At 45.8% G+C, this 22,948-nt stretch overlaps 1 protein-coding gene across 1 annotated transcript; it reads left to right on the top strand.

Annotated features, from left to right (window-relative positions):
* Positions 1-704: 704 nt before the first annotated feature.
* On the top strand, positions 705-20,948 carry grk6 (G protein-coupled receptor kinase 6). The gene is made up of 16 exons (XM_079737603.1): positions 705-945; positions 5,109-5,204; positions 7,465-7,577; positions 9,166-9,243; positions 10,420-10,529; positions 11,380-11,472; positions 11,556-11,619; positions 12,783-12,923; positions 13,667-13,857; positions 16,384-16,421; positions 16,550-16,639; positions 17,291-17,499; positions 17,918-18,055; positions 18,344-18,481; positions 18,755-18,889; positions 20,662-20,948. The coding sequence occupies exons 1-16, from the start codon at positions 894-896 to the stop codon at positions 20,710-20,712; spliced, it is 1,737 nt and encodes a 578-aa protein (XP_079593729.1). The 5' UTR covers positions 705-893; the 3' UTR covers positions 20,713-20,948.
* Positions 20,949-22,948: the final 2,000 nt, after the last annotated feature.

The raw sequence follows: 22,948 nt of genomic DNA, 5'->3' as shown, positions 1-22,948 counted from the left end.
ATACATCATCAATTAGTAGACTGAATAATAAATGTCTTATAAATCAAACTGCCTCACCAACTGCTTAACCGTCCCGTTATAATGTGATACAGTTATTTAAGGAGATATTGGTCCACTCTGCAATCTCTGCATATTATTATTTCTTTATTGAGCAGTTATCTCTCCGTCTGCTGCTGTCCGCTACTTTTGTGTTTTTTCGTCTGGGATTAATAAAGAACATCTTCTCTTGTAATCTTAATGACTATGAAGAAACACCTCCTTGTATACAGCCCACAATATAGAAGGTATGGAGATGCTTAATAATTTCACATATTATAGCTTATTGAAGCCAAGTATAATATTGATGTATATAACATTACATTAATTATTATTATTATTATTATTATGAATGGATAGTAAACTATCAATGTTTTTATGCAATTAATATAGATCTATAATAATCATGGTTATAACATAACTTTCATTCTTATAAAATAGTTATATACATGTTTAATATGAATGGATATAACATTCATCAGTACATTATAGTCATATATAGATGCAAAATATGGAATCAACACTCATTATATTGTAGTTATATAAACATAGATAGGCATAATATGAATGGCTACAGTAATAATTCGAGTATTAATGTAAGCCCTACTTGGTGTGATGTGGGTGTGGCCACAGCGGAAGAACAAGTTCAAAAAGCAGAAACAAAACTATGTTTCCCACACACACACCTTGAGAAGGACCAGTAGGAGTACCACACACCGCTGCCCAGAGCTCCTAGCGGACTAAACCCGGTCTCGGAACCGGGACAGCACCGGGTCGTCTCAGAGCCTTTGGCCGGGGCAGGGCGGCTGAGAGCGGCAGAAGGAGGTCGGGGTTCCCGCTGCCTGAGCCAACAGAACATGGAGCTTGAGAACATAGTGGCCAACACGGTGCTCCTGAAAGCACGCGAAGGTAAGGTCGGGTCGGTGGTCCCAGGTTCTCCTCTTTCTCCTCGCCCTCCTCCTCAAGCCCTCTCCCCTCTCTCCTCCTCCTCCTCCTCCTCCTCCTCCTCCTCCTCCTCCTCCTCCCTCGGTAGAAGGAAAGAGGGGGTCTGGAGGTAGTGGACCCATGCCTTTGTGGTACTTCGTACCGAGCCAGAGAAGGTCGGTTCTGCCGGCAGAAGTCGTGACAACAGGTGTGGTCCTGCCCGGGCCCGGCGGGGCGGAAGGACATGCAACTGTCATGTAGTCGTGATGGCGACACAGTAGGTTTACCCGCGAGTTGCTCCGTCTTGCGAAACAGGATGTCTAAATTCACTCGAGGCGGGTTCACGGGTTCGAGTCCCGCCGGAGTTGATAAATTATAAAGTGGAAGATAATAACCTAATCAATGACAGCCTTTATACTGCTGGGTTAACCCCATATACACGACTCGTTTGATTGGAGAAGAGACTGCAGCAGAGAGAGAGAGCTTCCAACTAGTCCTGCTGTGACAGGATGGAGCCTACTGCTATACTTTGCATGTTTTATAGGGGGGCCTGTTGGACACAATCAACCCTTAACCCTCCTAGCCGAGATGAGGTCATTAAAGGACTATTCCCACAAGTCAGTTGAGCAAATGCCCTAAATGTAAATATTATAATATTTTTTTGATATTCGCCACACACGCAATGTTTATTAAGGCCTTTAGGTCTGCTATTATTGCAATATTACTTTTACTGTCAAGTGATACATTAGCGGTCACTGGGGTTAGACAACCTCTTAAAGAGCTTCTTTCAAAGTATATATATATATATATATATATATAAATAGATATCTGTCCCGTCTTGGCTGAGTCCAGCAGCAATAGGGCCAACCCAACCTCTGGCTAAGACTTCAGATATGATAAGATAAGGGGAAGAGCAGCATCCTCTGATGTGGAGGTAAGACGATCGTCAGAAGACCTTTAACGAACACCCCATCCTCCCTGACTACAATACTGGAGGCACACAACAGCAGGAAGTGTGTGTGATATGTTTGCCTATCGACCCCAGGACCTTTAGGGAATTTGCATCACAGTAAAGTCGTTGTGTCTTCCCCAGAACCAGAGCTCCGGCGCAAGGAGCCGTGGCACTGCGTCAACACACCCTTTGTCCCGAGTCCCTTCTCAAAACACACATTTGAATTTCAAATGTTAGCAGGTAGACTCAAGTTTCCCCTCCCTCCACCAGCACACTCAAGATAATCTTCCAACAGCCACTAGCAGTCTAGATAAATGTCTCACATCCACAAGCGGCCTAGAAAATCATGTAACATCCAGTAGCAGTAAATTTAATTGTCTAACATCCACTAGCACTCAAGCTAATCGAGTAACATCCACTTGCGGTCTAGATAAACTTCACACATCCAATAGCAGTCAATCGAATCGTCTGACATCCATTAGCAGTTTAGATAAACGTCTCACATACACTAGCAGTCAACCTAATAGTCTCACATCCACTAGCGTTCAAGCTAATCATGTAACATCCACTAGCAGTCAAGATAGTCATGTAACATCCACTAGCAGTCAAGCTAATTGTGTAACATCCACTAGCACTCAAGCCAATCGTGTAACATCCACTTGAGGTCTAGATAAACTTCACACATCCACTCACAGTCAAGCTAATCGTTTAACATCCACTTGCGGTCTAGATAAACTTCACACATCCACCTGCAGTCAAGCTAATCGTCTAACATCTATTAGCAGTCTAGATAAACGTCCCACATCCACTAGAGGTCAAGCTAATCGTCTCACATCCACTAGAAGTCAAGATAATCTTGTAGCATCCATTAGCAGTCCAGCTAATCGTGTAACATCCACTAGCAGTCAAGCTAATCATGTCACATTCACTAGCAGTCAAGATAATCATGTAACATCCACTAGCAGTAAAGCTAATTGTGTAACATCCACTAGCAGTCAAGCTAATCGTGTAACATCCACTAGCAGTATACCTAATCATGTTACATCCACTAGCAATCAAGCTAATCATGTAACATTCACTAGCAGTCGAGATAAGGGTCTCACATCCACTAGCAGTCAAGCTTATCATGTAACATCCATTAGCAGTCAAGCTAATCGTTTAACATCCACCAGCAGTCAAGCTAATCATGTAACATCCATTAGCAGCCAAGATAATCATGTGACATCCACTAGCAGTAAAGCTAATTGGGTAACATCCACTAGCAGTCAAGTTAATCATGTAACATCCACTAGCAGTCAAGATAAACGTCTAACATACACTAGCGGTAAAGCTAATCATGTAAAATCAACTAGCAGTCAAGCTAATCATGTAGCATCCACTAGCAGTCAAGATAAGTCTCACAGCCACCAGCAGTCAAGATAATCATCTAACTGCTTCATGCTGGCTATACTTTAAATAGAGGATTGTTGCTATTTGCAGACAATGTTGCCCTTCTTGCTTCAGTCAGTTGAGGTCACAACATCCTATCCTGAAGGTGCCTTGGTCACAGATGTTAAGCTTAATGTTCGTACCGCTGATGTTGGGTCACAGATGGTTGTGTGTTCCTAGCTACAGTCTGAGCTTTGGGTCACAGATGGTTGTGTGTTCCGGTGTCATCCCTATGTTCCCCAGGTCCTATGTTCCCCGGGTGCGAAGGGTTAGGGTCAGGTTTAGGGTTATGGTTAGGGTTAGGGTTAGGGTGAGGGTTAACCCTAAACCTAACCCTAACCCTAGCCATAACCAATAGCAGGAGAGCCATTCTAACCAATCACAGGCGAATCGAGGTGAAAAAGGCGGTACTTGCCCCTACAATCCTACAAAAAAATGATTTGCTCTCCGGATCCTATAAAAACAAAAAAAAAAGCGGGGAACATAGGACCCGGGGAACATAGGTACGCTCCCGTGTGTTCCTAGCTACAGTCTGAGCGTTTGGTCTAAGTTGGTTGTATGATCCTAGCTACAGTCTGAGCTTTGGGTTACTGGTAGTTGTATGTTCCTAGCTACAGTCTGATCTTTGGGTGATCAGAGCTAGGGTCTGAGCTTTGGGTTACAGATGGTTGTGTGTTCCTAGCTTCAGTCTGATGTTGAGGTTAGACCTGGTTGTGTGGTTCTAGCTAGTCTGATCTGGTGATTACAGCTGGTCTACAGTCTGGTCTTTTTATGATCCTATCTACGGTCTAGGCGTGGGGTTGTATGTTTGTGGCCTGAACTATGGCGTCAAGCTTTGGGTAATTACCAAGAGAATGAATCCTAACAACACGTCAACAAATCTCAGATGAATAGGACCTTGTGTGACGTCTCTCGTGCATGTCAACCATGGTATTATTGATGTTTTAGCAGATAAAGGAACGCTCAGTAATGATTGTCTCGGGCAGTGGGCCGTGTGAGGTGGTGCATGACGGCGCGGTTGTGAAGCAGAGCAGTGGCTAGTAGTCAGTGATGTAGCCAGGGATGCAGTTCCCCGGTGGGGATGTGGTGGAGGTGGATGGCGAGGAGACCCAGGAGGATTCTACCGGCCTGGGAAGGTCTGGCATCGCCCCGGTCAGCCCCCGAGGGAGGCCCGATGACACCATTAGCTTCAGTTATTATAATGATGATTAGGGTTATAAAGTCCAATTATCTCTGCCCCCTCACATGCCTCCCCGTGACAGATCATCAGAGGACTCTTGAGTTTGAATAACAGCACGACACGGAGACGAGAGGAGGAGCACGATGCCACCTGGTCAGACCAAGGGGACCCAGAACCTCCCAGTTTACTTAATCTGCGGTAGTGGTGGTGGTGGGAGGGGGGGGGGGGGGGGGGGGGAAGGAGAAGGAGATGGAGAAGGTGGAAGAGCTGGAGGAGGAGAAGGAGGTGGTGATGTCGTCCACACCACCAACAATACACAATGTGTTTCAGCGGAAATTAATCCACAGCATCACACTTTGTCCCCATGTTGTTTACTTAGCCAGGACTTTCTCATCAACAATAAAGTCGTCCTGTGTTTTATCTGGCAATTACATTAGCATGTGTGTATTATTAGCTTTTTATAATGATCCTGTGTGTGTGCTTGTGCTTGTGTGTGTGTGTTTGTATGTGTGTGTGTGTGTTTGTGCGCGTGCATGCGTGTACGTGCGTGCGTGCGTGTGTGTGCGTGCGTGTGTATGTGTGTTACAGGGGGTGGCGGTAACAGAAAGGGGAAGAGCAAGAAATGGAAGCAGATGCTCCAGTTCCCCCACATCAGCCTTTGTGAAGACCTACGACAGAGCACCGGTACGTTTGACCTCTAACCCCGCACCCCGACCCCTGGTGCTCCCCCACTCCGGTCCACAGGTGCTCACTGGCCCCATCCCGTTTCACCCCATCCCTCCCACTTTTGAAATGTCTGGCAAAAAACCTTGTGGTGTCTGTTTGCGTAAACTTCATCGATGACCTCTTGCTGTGTGTTCACACCAAACGACCCGGTTCACGAGGATTTTGCGGGATTCTACTTGCGTGCAACGATGCATAGTTGTGATTCGCTCGGGTTGAATTATTCAAAACATTACCGCAGATTTCACAGTTTGCAGTTCATGTGAGCAGCCACACCCGAGTAGCGCGAGTGGAATATTTGCTTCGCTTTCGGTGTGAACGGCCCTTTTGGACGTAGCAGGGTTGTGTAGGTTTCAATCACCCCCCCTTGTAGCTTTGTTCCGAGGGGGGCAAGATGGGAAGGGGTAAAAATAAGAAAGTGGAGTGGGCAAGAGTCTCCATGATTACCCCTAAGTCAAACTTTCTCTCTCCCCCTATCCCTCTTCTCTCTCTCTCTCTCTCTCTCTCTGTCTCTCTCTCTCTCTCCCTCTCTCTGTCTGTCTGTCTCTCTCTCCGTCTGTCTCTCTCTCTCTCTCTCCCTCTCTCTGTCTGTCTGTCTCTCTCTCCGTCTGTCTCTCTCTCTCTCTCTCTGTCTCTCTCTCCCTCTCTCTCTCTCTCTCTCTCTCTCTCTCTGACAGTGGTAGAGGATGGGCGAGAGAGGGGGTAGGTACATTTGGGGTGGTCCACAGTGTGTGTTTATACACACCCCTCTTCTCATGAAGACGGGTTAGTGACGCGACCCACCGTGGCTCTGAGACTAGCGCTGCTGTGATACCGTCCGAACTACGCTAACATGCTAGCTCACTGCCTCTCCCCGTGTGAGGCAGTGAGGGCAGCTGAGCGACTGGAAGAGAAGACACCAGACAGCTGGTCAGGGGGTGGACTCCATGTGGAAGGTTCTCGGGTCCATCCCCACTGTCCTCAGTCTACCTGCAGGCCTCCTTGCAAGATGACCCCCGACCTCTAACTATATATCTATATCTCTCTCTAGATAGATAGATAGATAGGTAGATAGGTAGATAGGTAGGTAGGTAGGTAGGTAGGTAGGTAGGTAGGTAGGTAGGTAGGTAGGTAGGTAGGTAGGTAGGTAGGTAGGTAGGTAGATAGATAGATAGATACAGATATATATATATATATATATATATATATAGTACCTCCCCAGGCTGGTTACAGATCTCAACGTTTTCACACATGAAATCTTTATTCCTCTGTATCTCAACCCTCTACTGTCCTAATGTGTGTTTGTGTGTGTGTATCTCAGACAGACACACACACACACACACACACACACACACACACACACAACACAACCTATGAAGAGGACTTTATGTTAAGGCCAAGCGGTAACTCATGACGCGTGGTCACGCCAGATTCTATCTATCTCCTTGATATTCCCCAGCTGGTTTCACCATAGCAGCTGGTAGCGTCACGTGGAGCTTGAGAACTTGATGTGAGCGTCTTGTTACGAGCGATAAGCGCCGCCATGCTAACCCTACACGCCCAGGCCAGTGGAGGACAACAATACCGTTAGCATAGCTGTCAGTGTAACTGTTTTTCAGAGAAATCTTGATGATGTTGACAAAAAGAGGATCCATAATCTATAGGGTGTGTGTGTGCTGGTGACAAGATAAATGACACATAGCGGGGATCTGACAAAGTTGTTTGTCTTGCTCTTCTTTCAGACTCTCTTAGTCTCTTGCGTATAACCACAAAGGAAACTGAAGAGGAAGTAGAGGATCTCTCTCTCCCTCCCTCTCTCTCTAGCTATGATTCTGTAACTTTCTCTGTAGCTGTGAGTCTGTATCGTTTTCTATGAGTCTGTACTTTTCTCTATGAGTCTGTCCCTTTCTCTATAGCTATGAGTCTGTCCCTTTCTCTGTAGCTATGAGTCTGTCCCTTTCTCTAGAGCTATGAGTCTGTACCGTTCTCTGTATCTTAGTTTGTATCTGGTTGGGTCCTGCAAACTCTCTGTTTAGCAAAACTGGTTAGCCAGGTTGTTTTGATTTTTGGATGATCTTCCAAGTGTGTATTTGTGCATCCACAGGAAATGCCCCAAAGCTCCTTCTGATAGAGTGCCAGGAATTACACAATATGTGTAATGTTTTCTCAATATCCAGTTTCACGACACTAAATTAGTTCTCTTTCTCTCTCTCTCTCTCTCTCTCTGTCTCTCTCTCTCTAGAGAAGGACTACAGCAGCCTGTGTGAGCGACAGCCAATAGGAAGACTTCTCTTCAGACAGTTCTGTGAGACGAGGGACGGACTGCGTCGCTGCATCGCCTTCTTGGACGCGGTGGTGAGGACTGGATTACACTGAGCTCTGAGACCTCTCTTTAAAGAGACGGTTTCTCTGTCTGAGCCAGCGGGAACGGTTGTAGTACAGCCGTGTCCCACACAGCTTCTGGAGGCGCTGTTGGACCCGTTCCATTTGGATTGACTAGAGAGAAGTTGTGGCTAGATTAAATCTTTCTTTAGAAGATGGTGATTTGATATGAATTTAAAGTAACTCTTAACTGTCAGAGATATGAATATAAGCTATCTCTTATCTGTCAGAGATATGAATATAAACTATCTCTTAACTGTCAGAGATATGAATATAACCCATCTCTTAACTGTCAACTATAAAAATAAACTGTTTACTGTCATATATCAATATAGACGATCTGGTTATTATCAGAGATATGAATATAAACTGTCTTTACTCTCGAGGTAAGAGATACAATCAGAGACAAATATATACCAGAGAAAGAGAAACAGTGATAGAGACAGAGACTGAGATACAGAAAGAGACAAAGAGAGAGAGACAGAGACAGAGACAGACAGACAGACAGACAGACAGACTGAGATGGAGAGAGAGAAAGATATAGAGAAAGAGACAAAGAGAGCGAGACAGACAAAGCCGGAGAGACAGAGATATAGAAAGAGAGAGAGAGAAAGAGAGATTAGAGTCATGTATTGATCCAGGGGATGGATGGATGATGGGTGGAGGAAGCCATTATGGAAGGATGAATGTGTGATGAATACTAATTACATGATCGATGGCTAAATGGGTGAAAGGATGGTGGGTGAATGAATGAATGACGTAGAGTTGCATTAACGTGGGGCAGATAAATGGGAATACTGATGTGTGTTTCATGTGTTGGCGTCTTCTATTCTTCATCTGTGATGTTTCCGACTCCATTAGCGGAGGAAGCTATTGATCCATACGGCCAAAAGGCTTTAGTTCACTTATTCTATAATGGAGGTCCTCATGTTTCACTCTTTCCCTCCACCACACGTAGGATCTGGAAGTACGGCATGTTATTTTACTGAAGTACAGGATTAGTCTGGCTATTGCCAGACCAAGCTTCAATCGTAGATTTGACGTCGTTATGGGGAAGCTGCTGTCATTTTCTTCAGCACAAGAGGCGTGATCAACGGGCCTCGTCGGCTGCTTGCCGTCGCTTCCCTGTCGCCATTGTGTTAAATTAGCCAATAGCGCGCGAAGGGGAAAAGCCAGCTCGGTGATTGGCCCCCTGCAAAAACGTATCGGAAGCAGAAAAAAAATGTATTGATCTTCTCCAGACCCATGTGCAGTGCGAACTCAAATCGCCAGCAGAATGGGGGGGGCTACACAGGCTAGTACAGGATATTATTACTCTAAATTAGCTGGAAGTACAATCAACTATTGCTTTAAAGGACCTGAAAGTACAGCATATTATTGTACTTAAGGACCTGAAAGTACAGCATATTATTAGACTAAAGGACCTGGAAGTACATTATATATTATACTAAAGGACCCTGAGTACAGTATATCTTATACTAAAGGACCTGGAAGTGCAGTATATAATATACAAAAGGACCTGGAAGTACAGTATACTGTATAATATGACGTTTTTCTCCAGGCAGAGTATGAGGTCACTCCAGATGAGAAGAGGCGAGAATGCGGACAAAAACTCCTCGACATCTTCTTCAAACCAACGGTAAGCAACACACTGCTAGCATGATAAAGCATGTGGTATAGAAAACACGCTAACACACATGATACAGCATGTACTAGCACAGGTAACACAACTATCATGATATGCTTTATTTAAGAAGCTGTTAGCGTGATATAGCATGCAACAGTAAACAGCAAGCATGATAAATCATATTTAACACACTGTAAATATTGTATGGCATGTACTAGCATTACTGGTGCACTACTAGCTGATATGGCATGTAGCATAGCTAATATTCTATTTGCATAATATAACATGCAGGGTTACGTGTTATAAGAGATGACTCAATATTAAAGGAGACATATTATGGTGTTTTCCCAACCAGTAAACATAGTATATGAGTTTTTGAAGCAGTTTGCTGGAAATAGCTTTTAGGAAAGAAAGATCTTGCCTACCGCTATTCCCGTCTGTTTCAGTCCCTTCAGAATGCGCTGTTTCTGGTGTCTGTAGCTTTAATGCAAATGAGCTGCTGCCCATTGACCAATGAGCTGTCAGAGTGAACCACAGCATGGAGGAGAAGGGATTGTGGCCGTTTGCGGACTCCCGGAGCTCTATATCTATATGATATAATATGATATAATATAAAAGTAAAGACTCGAAGTGGGGGTTATCTCGGCCATGGTTGAAAAGAATTGGGGGAAAGGAACTTTGGCCTTGACTCTCTGCAGTCCATATTGAACCGCGACCTGGAGGAGAAAGGGATTGTTCTCCCCGAGCTGAAGTTGCCGGACTTCCGCCGGAGCTTCGGCGGAAGTCCGGCAGCTCTGCCGTACTCCCTGCCAGGCAGCCACATGGCAAACTGACAAATTAGACATCTATTTTTGTATGGAATGTCCCTGCTCCTGAAATGCGCGAACATCTCCGCCCAGCGCTCGTCCGCTGGTCAACAAAATCTCTCTGATTGGAGGGGGGTGGCGAAGTGGGTGGTAATATTCAAAAGCGCCGAAACGAACTCGCTCGTTTGGTAACTATAGGCGGGGTACTTTCAGAAATGCATATCTTCAAAGTTTGTTTGCGTGTGGCAGCACCAGAGACACAAAACAACACCCCACATCCCTGGAAAGGTGTTTCATAATATGTCCCCTTTAACAAGTGTGTGTGCCCGTGCGTGTGTATGTGTATGTGTATGTGTGTGTGTGTGTGTGTGTGTGTGTGTAGTCTAGTCATTACATGCAGGAGCTGGAAGCGGAGATGATGGGTCAGTGTGTTGACAGACTGAAGGAGGAGGAGGAGGAGGTGTCCAAGGAGCTATTCAAACACTCTACCAAGTAGGGTCTCTCTCTCTCTCTCTCTCTCTCTCTCTCTCTCTCTCTGTCTCTCTCTCTCTCTCTCTCTCTCCCTCTCTCTGTCTGTCTGTCTCTCTCTCCATCTGTCTCTCTCTCTCTCTCTCTCCCTCTCTCTGTCTGTCTGTCTGTCTCTCTCTCTCTCTATCTCTCTTTCTCTGTCTGTCTGTCTGTCTGTCTCTCGCTCTATCTCTCTTTCTCTCTGTCTGTCTGTCTCTCTCTCTCCGTCTGTCTCTCTCTCCGTCTGTCTCTCTCTCTCCGTCTGTCTCTGGCTCTCTCTCTCTCTCGCTCTCTCTCTACCTTCAACAGGTGAGGCTGAGAAAAGTCTGCATGGGTCTGACAGCCAGCCAATCACCATGCAGGGAATAAGATCAGGAAGTGGAATTGAAAAGAGGAACTTGTGGAAAAATGACTTGAGGTTCAGATCCTCTGCGGGGACGTCTCCACACAACAAGAAACTGATCTTTGCTATACTGATTAGTACTACTCTACTACTATACTATAGTACTTTGGTATTACAGTACAGCACACAGCTATACTGTGATACTGTAATATAGTATGACTACTTTGGTAGACATTGTGATACATTATTGTATTACAGTACAATAATGCGCTGTGTTACTGATGCATTCCTTTTCTGTTACCTCCAAACCAAACTATGGATATATTCATACTACATACAATAATAAAGATCAGTAACAAAATCCGAGTATGGATGCAGTGTGATATAAGTCCTATCTGGTTCCATTTAAACCCCGCAGTGTGAATCGTGAGATGACAGCCATTCATTCCATGAAGTCTCTGCACTGTGAAACTGAAGCTAATGTTTCCCCAGGCTGGTCCATGAGTACCTCAGCATGGCTCCCTTCTCAGACTACCTGGACAGCATGCACTACAACCGCTTCCTCCAGTGGAAGTGGTTAGAGGGGTAGGACCCTTAACCCTAAACCTTATCTTACGCTAGGTTGACTGCTGGACCACATCTCACGAGCGTGTGTCTCAACCCAACAGACAGCCGGTCACCAAGGGCACCTTTCGTCAGTACCGAGTCCTGGGCAAAGGAGGCTTTGGCGAGGTGAGGCATCAACTGTTCTATATTGTTCTATACTGTTCCCTTAGCAGGGTCTCAGCTTCTAGTTCTATACTGTTCCCTAAGCAGATTCTCAGCTTCTAGTTCTATACTGTTCCCTAAGCAGGGTCTCAGCTTCTAGTTCTATACTGTTCCCTTAGCAGGGTCTCAGCTTCTAGTTCTATACTGTTCCCTAAGCAGGTTCTCAGCTTCTAGTTCTATACTGTTCCCTAAGCAGGGTCTCAGCTTCTAGTTCTATACTGTTCCCCAAGCAGGGTCTCAGCTTCTAGTTCTATACTGTTCCCCAAGCAGGGTCTCAGCTTCTAGTTCTATACTGTTCCCCAAGCAGGGTCTCAGCTTCTAGTTCTATACTGTTCCATAAGCAGGGCCTCAGCTTCTAGTTCTATACTGTTCCCTAAGCAGGGTCTCAGCTTCTAGTTCTATACTGTTCCCTTAGCAGGGTCTCAGCTTCTAGTTCTATACTGTTCCCCAAGCAGGGTCTCAGCTTCTAGTTCTATACTGTTCCCCAAGCAGGGTCATAGCTTCTAGTTCTATACTGTTCCCCAAGCAGGGTCTCAGGTTCTAGTTCTATACTGTTCCCTAAGCAGGTTCTCAGCTTCTAGTTCTATACTGTTCCTCAACCAAAATTAGGCTATCAGCTTCTAGTTCTATACTGTTCCCTAAGCAGGTTCTCAGCTTGTAGTTCTATACTGTTCCTTAACCACCAGCAGACAATCAGCTTCTAGTTCTATACTGTTCCTCAACCACACGAAGGTTCTCAGCTTCTAGTTCTATACTGTTCCTCAACCACCAGCAGGCTATCAGCTTCTAGTTCTATACTGTTCCTCAACCACACGCAGGTTCTCAGCTTCTAGTTCTATACTGTTCCTCATCCACCAGCAGGCTATCAGCTTCTAGTTCTATACTGTTCCCTAAGCAGGTTCTCAGCTTCTAGTTCTATACTGTTCCTCAACCACCAGCAACTTTTGCCATTGGGTAAATCAACTCCTGCGGTGAGCAGCCAGTCAGCAGCAGCCTGTGACCAGCTGATTATCAAGTAGACACAACCTTAAGTGAATTAGGTCCGATCTTTGGAAGCTAAACTATTGGTTCTTCATCCTTGTTTTGTTATGTAGTGGGGTACTGATGAGTGAGTGAATGTCCCCCAGGTGTGTGCGTGCCAGGTGCGGGCCACCGGGAAGATGTACGCGTGTAAGAAGCTGGAGAAGAAGAGGATCAAGAAGAGGAAGGGCGAGTCCATGGCCCTGAACGAGAAGACCATCCTGGAGAAGGTCAACAGCCGGTTTGTTGTAAGTCTCCTGTACCGCCTGCACACAAGCACCCTTTAACCCTGCGCACTTAAAGTTCAATCTATGTTAAATTATGACATAATGGAGTGATGTTTTCACTGCTCAGGAAAATGTAAAAAAAGTATATTAATACACCTTTCCATGTCAGCTAATGAACTTGGTCTTGGAAAGTCTTGGAAGTGGAATGAAAGTGAACTCCACCCATAAAATCAGCCTGGAGGAACAGAAGGCGATCCATGAAGGCAGTGGATTAGCCCTCACATTATTTGCTGATGTTTCTGCACACCTTAATAACCCTTAATGACATCATTAGTGCATAATGCACACCTTGATAACCCTTAATAACATCATTAGTACTTGAGGCTTAATGCACACCTTGATAACCTTTAATAACATCATTAGTGCATAATGCACACCTTGATAACCCTTAATATCATCATTAGTGCATAATGCACACCTTGATAACCCTTTATAACATCATTAGTGCATAATTCACACCTTGATAACCCTTAATAACATCATTAGTGCATAATTCACCCCTTGATAACCCTTAATAACATCATTAGTGCATAATGCACACCTGGATATCCCTTAATATCATCATTAGTGCATAATGCACACATTGATAACCCTCAATAACATCATTAGTGCATAATGCACACCTTGATAACCCTTAATAACATCATTGGTGCATAATTCACACCTTGATAACCCTTAATAACATCATGTTCTGTGGTCCCCAGGTGAGTTTGGCGTATGCCTACGAGACGAAGGAGGCGCTGTGCCTGGTGCTGACGCTGATGAACGGGGGCGACCTCAAGTTCCATATCTACCACATGGGGGAGAGCGCCCTGGAGGAGGAGAGGGCCGTGTTCTACACCGCTGAGATCTGCTGCGGCCTGGAGCACCTACACCACGAGAGGATCGCCTACAGGTGGCCAACACCTCCGCCTGTAGTAGCTATACCTTAGCTATTAGAGTACCAACACCTCCGCCTGTAGTAGCTATACCTTAGCTATTAGAGCACCAACACCTCTGCCTGTAGTAGCTATACCTTAGATATTAGAGCACCAACACCTCCGCCTGTAGTAGCTATACCTTAGCTATTAGAGCACCTACACCTGTAGAACCTATACCTTAGCTATTAGAGCACCAACACCTCCGCCTGTAGTAGCTATACCTTAGCTATTAGAGCACCTTCGCCTGTAGTAGCTATACCTTAGCTATTAGAGCACCTCCGCCTGTAGTAGCTATACCAGGGCTCCAGAGTGCGATCAATTTGGTCGCACATGCGACCAAAATATTTAAGGGTGCAACTAATATTTTTTATAGCTCGCACTGGTGCACCTGACGCAGCCCGGGTGAAAAAAATAATTTCCTTCGCAATCGCATCATCTCTCTGTGTTCTCCTGTAATCAAACTCACACTCATGGTTAGGGATGGGGATCGAAACCAGGTTCTATCAAGGACCCGGTTCCACTATTTTCAAAACCCGAAAATCATTAATGTTTGGGCTTATCGATACCACTATCGAGTCCCGTCATTCATTTATTTATTTTTTTGTCCCGTAGGTCCTGTAACGTAATGTTGTGTCCGTCGAGTCGCGTCACGGCATTTAAATCAAATCAATCCAATCACTGCAGCGTGTCCACCAATGTTTTTGAATGGAATTGTAAGCAAACAGGTATTACAAGTAAAACAATTGAAGTCTGGCAGTTAACTTTGCTCGCGAGGATGGCTCAACGGCCGAAAATAATTTATTGTAAAGGGGGGAACACAACCTCAATGGCCACATTAGCGTTGTGCATCAAATGAAGACCAAATGCAGCACCTTCGACTGTCTCCGAGTTGAAAAGACTCTGTCTCCTCCTTCTCCTGTCGCACCACAGACGGGCCCGTCTTAATCATACACTCAAACTACAAGCGGTAGTCGCACACACAAACATCGCTAGTCCCGTCAGTTAAAAATACTAATCCAATTGTGAATTCGGTGTTGTAATCAGCAGCATACAAGTTAGTATGCTAGTTATCTTAAAAAGTAAATAAATTTTCAGATGTGCTGCGTGATGATGTGTTGAGGTTGGCTCAGTAAAACGACCGTTAGGTTATCATGATGCGTTCAAATGTAACATAAAGAAACGGTAAATTGAGTTTTTGGTGAGAAACATGAATAGGCCTAATACTGTATTACTCATGTTTCTGTATTACTAATACAGTTGTATAGTGCTCTAATCATTTTATTTTATATAACTAAAACTACTGATGTCAATATTTATTAAGAATTACATATTTCATTTAAAATGCAATTGTCTATTTCCTAAATATTATTCACTAAAAACGCTTCGTATTTCCACCATTAATAGAAAAGTATCGATAGTGGTATCGATAAAGACTCGGATCGTTAAGGAGTATCGAAAATGGTATCGATGTCAATAAATATTAATGATCCCAATCCCTACTCATGGTAGGATCATATCGTGGTCTAAACCAATAAGAGAAAGAGCTCGTCGGTTCTTTGCCTCTGATTGGCTCTGGTTCTGTTCACTGCTTGTATTTTTTTTAAAATTGCGAACGACCAAAGCGCCAGAGTAACTGAAACGGATAAAGAAAATGAACGCGACAAAAGAGGGGAAAAATTAAGCGAGGTAAAAACATAGAATGTTTTTTCATTAAAAAAAACAGCCTACTGTTCCAACCTGCCCTACTACTGAGAGTAATTATTCAGAGTCTGAATTACCCGCACAAGCCCTTTTATTATGTTTTATTTTGCTTAATTTTTTAGTTTGAAATGTTCCATTTCAGCTCAGTGAAAAACTTGAAATACTTTATTTTTATTTTTATATATATTTGTGCTCATGCTGCGTTCCAGGGACACTTTTTAGCCCGTAAGTTACGAGCTGGAACTGGGAGTGAATCGGTCTGGTACGAGTTCAAGGGTAGTGAGTTGGGTTTGTCTGCCGTTCCAGGGCATTTTCACGGGTAGAAGGTTGTGAAAACACGGGTTACGGGTTGCCTGGAACGCACCATTATTCTTGTTAAAAAATCCTTCACATTATATGAAAGTTATGGAGAGCGATAAAAAGGTGACCTTATGGCGTTAAAGGCGACACAATGAAAAATTTGGTGCACCTAAATTTTGTGCTGGTGCACCTAAAAAAAAAAAGTTAGGCGCACCAGTGTAACCAACGCATAAAGTTATTCTGGAGCCCTGTATACCTTAGCTATTAGAGCACCTCCACCACGAGAGGATCGCCTCCAGGTGGCCGGCGCCGCAAGCACCTCGGCCTGCAGTGCAACTTCACTTAACTTAGCTATTAGTGCGCCTACAGCTTAGCCCGCAGTTCATTGCAGTACACTGCATTAGCTTACGTCCGCCATAGTGCATCAGTGCACGTACACTGCATTAGTGCACGTACACTGCATTAGTGCACTAATCCAAATTGAATCTCTCTGATTTTAGGGACCTGAAGCCAGAGAACATTCTGCTGGACGACCACGGTGAGTAACTGCTGGTAACTCAGGATCGGTAGGAGGTAAATGAATGGTGTTTTACAACGTGGGCTCCTCTCTGTGTGTGTGTGTGTGTGTGTGTGTGTGTGTGTGTGTGTGTGTGTGTGTGTGTGCAGGTCACATCCGGATCTCAGACCTGGGCCTGGCCGTCCACGTGCCTGAAGGAGAGAGCATCAAGGGCCGGGTCGGCACTGTGGGATACATGGGTACCTGTCTGCCTGCCTGTCTTTCTGCCTGCCTGTCTGTCTGCCTGCCTGTCTGTCCATCCGTCTTTTAGCCATTTTGTCTGTCTGTCTGCCTGCCTGTCTGTCTGTCTGACTGTTTGTCTGCCTGTCTGTCTGTCTCTGTTTGTCTGCCTGCCTGCCTGTCTGTCTCTCTGTTTGTTCTGAGACATAACTCATCACCCGTGACGATAAGAGTTATGAAACATTGGAAGTTTTTACATTTGTTAAATTTGCTAAATGCTCTGAGGCAGAATCAGCACAGCGAAGTAATTTAGACAGAAATGAAAGATGTTCTCTGATCAGTGGTGAGACGGTCACCCGGATCACCCAGACCACCGTGTCCTTAAAGGTCAAAGCGAGCGGCAGACGAACAGCGTACCACGACTACCAAACATCATCCTCCATGACAGCAGACTGTTTATAACATAAACCACTATAATCACCTTCCACGGAGCCCCACTGTATCACACTCAGAACCTTGAGTGGGACACCTCATGCCTCACACACACACACACACACACACACACACACACTCACTGTGAGGGCGCTGTGGGCCCCTTGAGGGGTGCAGCAAGGCCTCCCTCTACATGGGGGGCGCTGTGACGCTGGTGTCTGACTGAGTCTCCCCCCCAGCCCCCGAGGTGGTGAAGAACGAGCGTTACTCCTTCGGCCCTGATTGGTGGTCCCTGGGGGTCCTGCTGTACGAGATGATCCAGGGCTCCTCCCCCTTCCAGCAGAGGAAGAAGAGGATGAAGAGGGAGGAGGTGGAGAAGCTGGTGACGGAGCAGAACGAGGAGTACTCGGACAAGTTCTCAGACCTGTCCACGTCGCTCTGCCAGATGGTACGATGGTCTCTCTCTCGCTGTCTCTCTCTCACTCTCTTTCTCTTCCTCTCTCTCTCTCTCTCTCGCTCTCTTTCTCTCTCTCTCTCTCTCTCTCTCTTTCTAGTGTTTGATCGCCCCTCTCTCTCGCTCTCTGTCTCTCTCTCTCCTGTTTGATTGCCCCTCTCTCTCTCTCTCTCTCCCGTTTGATCGCCCCTCTCTCTCTCTCTCTCTCTCTCTCTCCTGTTTGATCGCCGCTCTCTCTCCTCTCTCTCTCTCTCTCTCTCCCGTTTGATCGCCCCTCTCTCTCTCTCTCTCTCTCTCTCTCTCCTGTTTGATCGCCGTTCTCTCTCCTCTCTCTCTCTCTCTCTCCTGTTTGATCGCCCCTCTCTCTTCTCTCTCTCTCTCCTGTTTGATCGCCCCTCTCTCTCCTCTCTAGCTGCTGGTCAAGGAGCCGTCTGAGAGGCTGGGCTGCCAACAGGGCGGGGCCTTGGAGGTGAAGGCCCATCCCATCTTCAGCTCCATCAACTTCAAGCGGCTGGAGGCGGGGATGCTTCCCGCGCCCTTCATCCCTGACGTGAGGGAACCCCCGTCTCCATGGTTACCGAGCCAGTACCAGTCTGTCCCTAATATTTATTAACACAGTGTGTGTGTGTGTTTTTTGTTTGTGTTTACTGCATGTGTGTGTGTGTGTGTGTGCATGTGTGCTTGCATGCCTGTGTGATTGGTGTGTTTGTTTGTATGTGTGTGTGCGTGCATGCGTGTTTGTGTGTTTGTGTACATGTGTGTGTACATGTGTGTGTTTGTGTGTTTATATGGGTGGGTGCGTGTGTGTGTATCTTCGTGTGTGTGTGTGTGTGAGTAGCCCCAGGCCATCTACTGTAAGGACGTCCTTGACATCGAACAGTTCTCCACGGTTAAGGGAGTGGAGCTACAGCCAGAGGACGAGACCTTCCACAGCCAGGTCTGCAGCGGCTGTGTGTCCATCCCCTGGCAGAACGAGGTCCGTCCGTCTCTCTCTCTCTCTATCTCTCTCTCTCTCTCTCTCTCTCTGTCTATCTCTGTTTCTCCCTCTCTCTCTCTCTCTGTTTCTCCCTCTCTCTCTCTCTCTCTCTCTTTCACTCCCTATCTCTCTTTCTCCCTCTTTCTCGCTCTCTCTCTCTCTCTTTCTATATATATATATATATTTTTATCAGATTGGTGTTAAGGGTGCTCAGAGTGCTGTTTAGGGGGCTCAGAGTGCTGTTTAGGGTGCTAACTCGTGTCCCCACCCCAGATGGTGGAGGCGGAGTGTTTCGGGGAGCTCAGCGTTCTGCATGCCGAGGGTCCGGTCCCCCCGGATCTGGACTGGAGGGGCCAGCCGCCCCCCGCTCCCAAGCAGGGCATGATGCACCGGATGTTCGGAAGACAGGTGGGGTCCCCCACTGTAGCCCCCCTCCCACACCAGCCAGCCCTATAGACCTACAGTACACCACCACTACACCACCACTACACCACCACTACACCACCACTACACCTACAGTACACCAACACTACACCTATAGTACACCACCACTACACCACCACTACACCTATAGTACAACAACACTACACCTACAGTACACCAACACTACACCTACAGTACACCATCACTACACCAACACTACACCTACAGTACACCAACACTACACCTACAGTACACCATCACTACACCTACAGTACACCAACACTACACGTATAGTACACCAACACTACACCTACAGTACACCAACACTACACCTACAGTACACCACCACCACAGCTACAGTACACCAACACTACACGTATAGTACACCAACACTACACGTATAGTACACTAGTACTACACCTACAGTACACCAACACTACACGTATAGTACACCAACACTACATCTATAGTACACCAACACTACACCTACAGTACACCACCACTACACCTACAGTACACCAACACCACACCTACAGTACACCAACACTACACCTACAGTACACCAACACTACAGCTATAGTACACCAACACTACACGTATAGTACACCAACACCACACCATCACTACACCTACAGTACACCAACACTACACCTACAGTACACCAACACTACACGTATAGTACACCAACACTACACCTACAGTACACCAACAGTACACCTATAGTACACCACCACCACACCTACAGTACACCAACACTACACCTACATTACACCACCACCACACCTAAAGTACACCAACACTACACCTACATTACACCACCACCACACCAACACTACACCTATAGTACACCAACACTACACCTATAGTACACCAACACTACACGTATAGTACACCAACACTACACGTATAGTACACCAACACTACACCTACAGTACACCAACACCACACCTACAGTACACCAACACTACACCTACAGTACACCAACACTACACCTACAGTGCACCAACACTACACGTATAGTACACCAACACTACACCTACAGTACACCATCACTACACCTACAGTACACCACCACTACACCTACAGTACACCAACACTACATGTATAGTACACCAACACCACACCTACAGTACACCAACACTACACCTACAGTACACCAACACTACACGTATAGTACACCAACACTACACCTACAGTACACCAACACTACAACTACAGTACACCAACACTACACCTACAGTACACCAACACTACACGTATAGTACACCAACACTACACCTACAGTACACCAACACCACACCTACAGTACACCTATAGTACAAAAACAATACACCTTTAGTACACCAACACTACATCTATAGTACACCAACACAACACCTACACTACACCTATAGTACACCAACACTACACCTACAGTAGACCAACAGTAAACACCACACAGACTAACCCTCCAACACCACGTAGACGCTACGGCGATAGCTTCACCTAGAGCGCCAGGTCCCTGCAGTGGCTTGAAGTGTCCTGAGTCGCTGTAGGGTTTGGGGTGTAGCTCCACCGATACCATCCCGAAATCTTCTATCTTCTACATTTTTCGGGCACGCTGGATGGTCACCAACCCTGTGCCATGTTTTCTACCGTATTTTATAGTTTACATTGTGTAGCTACATTCCCATTGACCCGTACTGCGTCGTTGTATTCTGTATTTAATCCCTAATCATATGTAATGAGAAATCCTTTCCCTCTGTCTCCCTCTGCAGGGGTGCTGTGGTAACTGCAGCGACAGCGACGAGGAGCCGACCAGACTGTAACACTCACTGGAAAACCGAGAGTTTGACGGATGGATAGATGGACGAGTGAAGGGACAGATGGACGGAGGCAGACGAAGAGAGAGGAGAGGCAGAAGAGACTCCTTTCTACCCAACTCAGGATCTGGACTTGTTTACAACTTTTGTACATTTGTATTTTTAAGATGTATGTGAACTTGTCTCAGGATGTATATATTGCAGGCATAATTAAGTATGTTTATTTAAAATGTGAGAACGAGGCTGGCACTGTGTCTGTGTGTTTGAACCCAGCAGATAGACACACACACAAACACACACCTCAGTGAGGTGAACAAAGTGCCTTGCTCGGCGCCTTCAAGGACTCCTTGCTCATCTGATATTACCCAGCATGCCCTGTGGTAGGGATAGAGGTAAAACAAAGGCAAGCATATGAAGTCTTGGGACCAACCACGCCTGCACAGGTTGGGCACTTTAGGGAGCTGCTTTGATGTCTTAAAAGGTTTCCACACAGACGGCTTGGAATTGTCTGTCTGCGCTCCATCTCCGAGAGGCGATATGTCCGGAGGTGTCTGTCCGTCCGTCTGTCTGTCTGCTCTGCATCCCTCTGAGGTGGTTCTCCACAAGGGAACCACGGCTCCATTCCAATAGTCAAAAAGTGACTTCCTGTCTCCTTTCCTAACCACTTTTCCTTGAACTTGATGGAAAACGTCAAGAGGTCGAGGGAAGGTGTGAAGTAGAAGTCGTGAAACTACAACGTCGTGAAGACGGACTACCGACAGCCCGTCTGTGATACTTCTCACCGTGTGGTTTCATGCAGTCTGTCTTACAGGGACGACCCGTTGAAAGATTTACAAACACTTCCAGAGGCTCCCAGCCACAAGAGTGAATCTAGTGGGTTGTCCCATTGGGAGTGGTTGCTCGCGCTCACGTCGACTGTCCACATTCGTCCGCAGCCAGTCTCCCAGTTGGAGAACGAGCAGACATAAGTTTGGTGCATCCCTCGTGTTACCTCTGAACTCCAGTAAGGATTAGAGAGTGGATTCATGACGTGTGTTGTTTGTTCTCTGCTGCTCTTGTTAAGATTTGAGACTTGTGAAGGAGAATCGAGGAAATGGGAGCAGAAAGCAAGATTTAATAAATCGTAACAGTGGTGGCCCCCACCTCATTTCCCCACCTTCACACTGTTCACACGTGGGACTGACCGATGGATTTCATTTTCATTAGTTATTTAACCAACCAGAGAAGAGGGGCCCTTTAAACATTTAGACGTAAAGAACTCAGTGGAGTGCTGAACAGCGCCTCCTAGTGGACAGCTTTGATGATTTAGACACAAAGAACATAGTGGACACTGACCAGCGCCTTCTAGTGGACAGCAATAAACATTTAGACAAAGGACATAGTGGAGTACTGACCAGCGCCTTCTAGTGGACAGCAATAAAAATTAGACAGAACTCAGTGGAGTACTGAACAGTGCCTACTAGTGGACAGCTTCGAACTCAGTGGAGTACTGAACAATAACGCTAGCATCGTACAAAACTGGAGAATATTGAGTATTACAAAATTAAGGAATGGCTTGGATGATGTCATGAAATCACTCTCTCACAAACACACAGAAAACAGACTACCAGGTAGCTTCACCTACACCACATGAAATAACTTGTTTGACCAGGTGCAGGAGAGTTTCTTCTAAATGTTCCTTCTGACATTGGTAAGTAGGCCCCTCAAACTCACTATGGTTGACCCTCATGTGCAATGTTGGGATGCAGTCTTTAACCCAACTTCCTGTCAGAGGTCAGGTCATCACACCTGCAGTCTTTAACACAACGTCCTGTCAGAGTTCATCACACCTGCAGTATTTAACCTCCTGCCCGACCTGCTGGCTCGCAGGTTGATGCTGTCATCATATATACTGTATATAGGACAGCATCACATGCTGCGTTACCATAACAACCCTTCAACAATGCGGCGATGATGTCAGCAGATGCAGGACAAACATCTGTGCTTGCAGACAGAGACAGCAAGATAGACAAAGAGAAGGACAGAGAGACAGACGCAGAGAAAGACAGACGGAGAGAATGACAGAGACAGACAAAGAGAAAGACAGAGTGTTATTTCTTATTTATGTTGTATCTTATTTTAGTTTTGTACTTTACCAATGTCAATGTACCTTTTCCATGGCAAAAAAATAAACTTTAACCTAGAGAGACAGAGAGAGACAGCGAGGTGCTTTGCTCTATTAATCCAGAATATGCAAATGTCT

Source organism: Pollachius pollachius (genome assembly GCF_949987615.1).
Source record: "Pollachius pollachius genome assembly, chromosome: 6".
In the NCBI taxonomy this organism is placed as follows: domain Eukaryota; kingdom Metazoa; phylum Chordata; class Actinopteri; order Gadiformes; family Gadidae; genus Pollachius; species Pollachius pollachius.
This window is presented reverse-complemented; position numbering and strand designations above follow the sequence as displayed.

Excerpts from the sequence above, each read along its gene's own strand:
- grk6 (XM_079737603.1), top strand. The coding sequence starts at position 894 with ATGGAGCTTGAGAACATAGTGGCCAACACGGTGCTCCTGAAAGCACGC. Across the intron at positions 9,244-10,419 it reads ACATCTTCTTCAAACCAACG|TCTAGTCATTACATGCAGGA; the intron begins GTAAGCAACACA and ends GTGTGTGTGTAG. Across the intron at positions 13,858-16,383 it reads CACGAGAGGATCGCCTACAG|GGACCTGAAGCCAGAGAACA; the intron begins GTGGCCAACACC and ends CTCTGATTTTAG.